Source organism: Falco biarmicus, chromosome 9 (genome assembly GCF_023638135.1).
Source record: "Falco biarmicus isolate bFalBia1 chromosome 9, bFalBia1.pri, whole genome shotgun sequence".
Taxonomy (NCBI): Eukaryota; Metazoa; Chordata; class Aves; order Falconiformes; family Falconidae; genus Falco; species Falco biarmicus.
The window spans coordinates 46342909-46349712 of NC_079296.1; the positions used below are offsets into that span (position 1 = coordinate 46342909).

Consider the following 6804-nt stretch of genomic DNA (forward strand, 5'->3'; position numbering starts at 1 on the left):
ACTTTAAGATTTTACAGTCTTTAGGATTTAGCAAAGGTATGAAAAGATAAATGGTCATAATTTTGTAATTTGTATTTATCTATACCCTGCTCCAAGAACCATATTTTGAAGAGATAAGCAAGAGTCTGGCATCCCTGTGAGAACAGTGAGAATCTTACGGCTTGTTTGCACATTTCACACCACATGCTGTCCCTACCACAGTCCCATAGAACAACCGCTGTCTTCATGGGAAGGCACTGTGCAATGAAATGCTCTTTCAGGTACATTTCACAAAAACAGGAGAAATTATGGGTTAGGGAATTCTGTTTTTTCAAACAAATGGTGCACTTTATGATGTTCTACCTTACGTCTCTATCACCTCTCTACCTGTTAAGACTTTCCAAATGCTTAACCTTACTGAAATATTTAACATGGCTATTTTATTTTGAGAACTACTGTGAAACCCTTTACATATCATGGAAAATTAAAGAACAAAGTCTTTTGTTTTGTTCTCTACTAAACCCAAAGCAGTTTCAGTCCCTTCTTTAGCCGAATATACCTCCTATCTCCTGATTTCACAAATATTATTAAAAATGCATCGTCAATTTATTACCCAGCTTCAGGGCAAAGGGTTGCATTATGAGGTTGGTTTTTGGTGGTGGTGTTTTGGTTTTGTTGGGTTTTATTTTTTATTAAAAGCTTTGCAGCTGCTCTACTTCAAAAATTTCAGGCTTAGAAATACGGGACGGAGTATTGGGAAAACCTCATTTAGCTATGTAATAGTTGTGCATGGTTAGGACAGTTTTCTTGTCATAGGAGCTAACCCCTGCCGTCATTGCTGGATAATGGGATTCCCATGCTTGACGTGCTAATGCCTTTGGGACAACTCAGTCACTGGAGCCAAGAGAATAAACTCTTCTGTGTTAGAGCTTTTATAAATATAGTCCCCAATTCAGTCTTTCAGTAATTTACCTACAACAAATTTACCACCACCTTTAGGAAGAGGAATGACATTAAGTTGAGTTATATTATCCAAACCAATGCAGAGCTCAAGAGCTGAAAAAATATTTCATCCCTTCAGGAAAGAAATATGGTACCTTTATAATTGCTAGGAGGAAGCTCAGTTAAGCATAAAAGTAGGCTTCACATGCATAACAGAGTAACAGTGACAAAACCTTGGATCTAATCCAATTTCCTTCCCTTTGCTGCAGAGACCCCTGGAGAAGCCGGACGGCCTGGATGTTTCAGATCAGAGCAAAGAACATCCCCAGCATCTGTGTGAGAAGTGCAAAGTTTTGGGCTACTACTGCCGCCGTGTGCAATAAACCTTCGAAGTGGCCTCTTCCCGTCCCCATCGTCCTTAAAGATCCTCTGGCAGCATGCGATCAACAGCAACACAACAAATCAAGATAAAAGCTAAAATAATTGCCAATATTGCCTACCTAATAATAAGCCTTACCATTAATAGAATGTAACATTTCTCCTGTGCATGCACATACATGCAACAGGTATTTACAGGACTACAATTTGTATACATACATATATATGTGAATTTATATATATGTACACACACATATATAAAGTGTTACTGATAGCGTTCACAACAGAACCATGGTTGCAGGTTCTGCTGATTGTTTACACAGACCCTATATCAAGGCCAGGTGAAATGAAGTACTATTCAACAGGCAAGGTATAATATTCACAAGGAATATATGTTACATGTATGGCTTTTGCAGAGGTTAAATAACTGTGGGGCCACCAATTGCAAGCACTCACCCACAACATGAACATTATTCCTATTATATGACAAGATAAAGGAAGATGAAACAAGCGATAGCATAAAAGAAGGAAAAATACTGTTTTCCCGGTTTTAGAAAGTCTGAGTTTTGCGCTACTGATTTCTTGGACTTTTTCTGTTTGTTACCATTGCTTGGGCAGGGCTTAGGCAAAATCGTTTTTGCAGGATGTGGCAAAAAAAAGTGGATAATTGTTTGAGGGTGTGGGTTGGGTAGAAAGGGAATGCCATAATGGAACCCAGAGCATCAGGAAGCATTCCAAGAGGATTTTGGAGGAGACAAAATTGGCTTGCTTGAGTGACTAACAGATCCTTCTCTTGTCATATAATCCCACTAAAATGGTCCCTGCATGTGTATGGGTCGTTCATTAGGCCACAAGCACACTAAATTTACTGTGAATAAGGGGGGATAAGAATACTTACAACTGTCCTGGAAACCCTTAATTGAAAGATTAGCCAAACTTACTATTTATAAAAGTTTTAAAGCCACTTCCAGGAACTATTTTTATGTCCTGTTTTCTACTGTACAAATTTGTTATAATATAAAACTTGTTAGCCATAGGGGTGTTTTGAGGCACGAAGAACACTCTATATTACCTTCCCTCTTTATGTCTTCCTGAAGCACCTACATACCTGAGGAGAAATGTAGGAGTTCTATTTCATTGCCCCATTTCAGGTTGAACTTTGTGCAGGGACATCCTGCTGCAAAGCAGTATCTCATCAGGGACTGGGAAATATCGTGAACTGAATGTACCTCGAGATAGTATCCTGTTTGTATGGCTCCACAAGAGTACATTGGCAAAAGGACACAACAAGCAATTCACTTGCAGCATTCACTAAAAAAATTACAGGGATACCCTTAGTTTGAGGGGGTTTTATTCAACTATTTTTATTTTTATGAAGTTTCCTTTAGAGAGACTGATTTGTGTGAATGATACTTTGTGGAAATACTTTAAACCCTAAATAACTTGATATGAATTGAATTTGGTTTTGGGATTAATTCCGTAACACTAAGACAGAGGGAGTTTTATGCCAAGTGATAGCAGGATGTTACCAGTACGTACAGTCAAGCTCTTGTAAAGCAAACTGAACATTTAGAGTTTTCAGAGCATTCGTATAGAAAATGTGAAGCTCTTTACCAATTTGCTCTAGGGTGAAACTTTAGCCATTTCCCTGCTTCGCAATAAACGGGGCAAAATTGTTTCTGCTTACTCTGGTGGTAGCACCATGTACTTATCTTGCAAAACCCCAAGTGACCCAGCCTACTGCTCAGAGCAATGGATAAACAGTGGGACTCCTGGCTTCTGACCACGGCTCTTTCATTAGCTCCCTGATTCTGAGCGAGTCACAAGATCCTTCTGGACCTCAGCTTCCCCAGCTGCAAAATGGGGATAATAATACTTTCATTACCTACCTCACAGGAGAGTTGTGAGGCTTACTTAATATCTTTAAGTGCTTTGTCATCACTGGATGAAAAGTGCTATGTAATGCTGAAATAGTATTAACTAAATTAATTATTTTGAAACCAGTTTTGCCCAGTTGGCAATTCCATTAACTAAAATAGCTAAAAACAATATTATTGAAGGTTAACACTAATAACAGTTCAGTTGCCTCAGTGAGGATACAGTTTTAGCGTTTTCAAATGGAAACGCATTCTTTTACACAGACTCAGAAATTACCTTGGAGGCAAACGCTCTAAACAAGGATACTAATCTGCCCATACCAATAAGAACAAAAAAAAAATACACAGCCAGATCTAGGGGTGGATTTTCAAAGCCTGACCTCTAGCATTAATCTTGATAGTTTGTTTCAAGCATGAGTAATTTTGGAAGAGCTGCGTACTAAATGATTATTTTTTCCCTCTGGAGCACTTAATATAGTACGGGGGGCGGGGGCAGTGGGGGAATCACCTTGATGCTTCACATCCAGCTAAAGGACATGTAGAGAAACCCCCTTAGATGAAGATAAGGGAAAATATTATTTTATTTTCTCCTGAAATTAAGGTGTTACCAACCATTTTTTTCTGTGTTGAAATAATTTCCATCTTATGATAACCACTAGATGAGTAAAATAGCACATGCCTTGCATTAGCTACATCAATATACAGCACATCACCAGGTTCTGAACAAGGCCCAACTAAAAGATACCATTATATGCAATTGTTGCTATTTTCATGCCAATGCCCTGTTAAAAATTGTTTATCCAGATTCAACACTGTGGCAATGCCTTCAGCTTATGGATTTTTAGGTTGTACTAAAAATACACAAGATCTACTTTAACACAATTAATGTCTGTAGGTATAGAATAATAATTCTTAAGAGCATACTTAACCACAGTTCAATATTTATACCATTGATACGTTCCTAGGCAGCAGAGATGAAATATTTAAGTAATTTTTAGCATCTTTGAAATAATGAGCAGGAGAACAGATTTTTCCCCTGCACTCATGTTGGAGAAAAACAAACAAAGAACAAAACGCATGGAAAAGCAAGATGCAACACTGCCGTAGTTTGTACTGCCGAACTCAGAGACTGCAAATCCATCCTGGTGCGGGATGTGGATGTGATCAGGCCCTGGGCACCCCAGGGCTGGAAGCAGCTTGCTTGCCTTGCTATCCCTGACAAAAGTGGGGTGAGGAGGGAGAGTGACTGGGGGTCCCGGGAGAGCAGCCACAACCCTCTCTCCCCTGCAGCCACAGGCCTAAACTCCAGCTTCCCCTCAGCAGTGTGGGGCATCCCCTTGTTTTCTGTCCTCACTGCACAGGGCTGAAACCTCGTTTCCCTAATGAGCTGGTGCCTGGGAAGGCAGGAGGAGCAGGCTTGTGCGTGGGGAGTGCTCCTCTGTCTCTCCCTGCGTGAGGTTTGCTTGTAGGATTATAGCATTCAGCTCTGGGCATTTGCTTCATGTTTGTCCGTATGTAGTTTGTGGGTTGCTGTGCATAAGTAATGTACAATAGCTCATGACTGTTGGCTTTTAGTTAATGGCACAGATCAGAAATTTCTTTAATGTTGATTTCAAAAAAGAAAAAAAAAGATTGATTATAAGATGTAGTTTTCTTCTCTTCCTCCCTCCCCAACCACAATTCACCTGTAGACCTAACTAACTCTTTCCAAATTGGAAAAACCTTGAAAATTCAGATTTTTTGACTTGGAAGAAAATTAGTTGATTTACCTTTTAGATTTTTCCAGATGCTTTCTGATGTTCTTTTTTATCAGCTGTGCATTTAGAACATCACCTAGTAGTCCTCGAAGGCATTTTTAGACAGTCTTACCAGAAGCAAAGTAAGCATCAGTAAAAAGATTTTTGAATCAACACAGGCCTGCCTAAGCTGACTATGCTTTATGGGGGTACCTGAGAGAAATTTGGCTCTGTGCATTTATTCGGCAAATCAGGTTTTGAACCTCAGATGTTTGCTGTTGCTTGCCTACCAATCCATCCATCTTTTTTGCCCTCTTTGGAGATTTTTAAACTTTCATTTATTCCTTAAAAAAAACAACCAACCACCAAAAAAACCCACCAAACTAATCATTTGTTCCCTCAGTCAGAACATTTCACATGGAATTTGTCCTTGGCATTGGCACTGCTCTGGAGAAAACTATCAGTGATTTGAAATGCATGGTGTACATTTTTAGCTGCTTTAACTTGATGTGGCTCCAACAAAGGTGTCAAGAATACTTCATTTAATGGTGAAGAAGAAAAATCCCTGTAGTTTAACGGATGGCCCCATTTTAGCCAGTTTCTACTGCTGCTACCATGGACATAAAATGACACCACATAAGCAAGTTTTGAGGCCTTTTTGTCTCAAAGTTGCTTCTTAATTTCAGACAAATACACAAGAGTATATATTATTTCTGAAAATAGGTGTATTTCAAAAGTTCCCCATTATATGGGACTTAGCTTGTAATCTAAAAATGTGAAGTTACCTATGTCTGAGAGAAGCCTTATACCGAAAAGTATTCTCTACATTTTACCTTTTTGTATGATGTGAAATTTAGATTATACACGGGTTCCATACCTGTGACGGTCTAGCAGTTATTCCAAAAATGAAAGTACTTAAATTAAAAGTTAAGAGCTTTTGTCAATGTCAGACTTCATAGATTAGTTCTCTTTCTTCTGCAGTCACGTAGAATTTTTTTTTTTCCTAGTATGGATCCTGAGAGCTGTCCACTGAACAGTATGCGATAAATCATCAACACGTGTTTTTCAAGTTAAGTGAATTGACATACATTTTCCACTTGCCTTTGCCAACATATTTTAAAATATATGATGGAACTATCCCCGTAACAAAAAAAAATAAATCATTCTTTAAGATATCACTCCACTCCCGATTGGGCTTCAACCCGTCATCTCTTTCCTATCTGCAAAACCACTGCTGTCCATTCAGTTTGCTATGTTGCTGAAGTGCTCAGAGGGCTGTTTGAGATCTTCAATATAGGGATGATGGTTTGTGTTTCCAGGATAAAATTCAAAGGGACAATCGTGTGCAGTTACTAGCTATAGATGATTGATATAAATGTTTACCCCTGTATGAAGTATTTTACAGTTTTACTTGCAGATGTGTATTTATCTTGAGTTATACTTGACATAGAGTTTCTTTCAATTTTTTTTTAATACTATGTGTGTATTTTGGAAACCTTTTTAGATGTTAAAATTTTTGAATGGTTACAAATATTTCTTGTAATACTGAATTGTTTGTTATCTTATCTGGAAACTCTTTGCAGTAACTTTTTTGTATATATTTGAGGGCCTTTTTAAAAAAAGTATTGTTTGTTTTTTGGGAAAAGTTTTTTACAATTTGGAAGCTTTCAGAAGGGCCTTCCTCTCAACTAGGATACTAACAGAGGTAAGAGTTTTCTTAATTATTTTGCAGAACTAAGGATGTATCCTCAAGAAAATATTTATGGAAGTAATTTACTTTTTTTTTTTACAATGCTTTTGTCTGTATAAAGTATGCAACAGAACTACATTAAGAAGGAAATATTGTCTACATAAAATATTATATGAAAGTTGGTACATAATTCTGACAAAAA

The 6804-nt window shown here is 37.9% G+C and overlaps 1 protein-coding gene across 2 annotated transcripts in view; it reads left to right on the forward strand.

The window, feature by feature from the left end:
* The window catches only part of ZCCHC24 (zinc finger CCHC-type containing 24), a 114810-nt gene extending 108738 nt beyond the window's left edge, over positions 1–6072 (forward strand). For both annotated transcript variants that reach the window (XM_056352135.1, XM_056352136.1), the window contains one exon: positions 1191–6072. In XM_056352135.1, coding sequence (XP_056208110.1) covers positions 1191–1261 — 71 coding nt within the window. In that variant the 3' untranslated portion in view covers positions 1262–6072. The remainder of the gene's footprint in view (positions 1–1190) is intronic.
* The last annotated feature ends 732 nt before the right edge of the window (positions 6073–6804 follow it).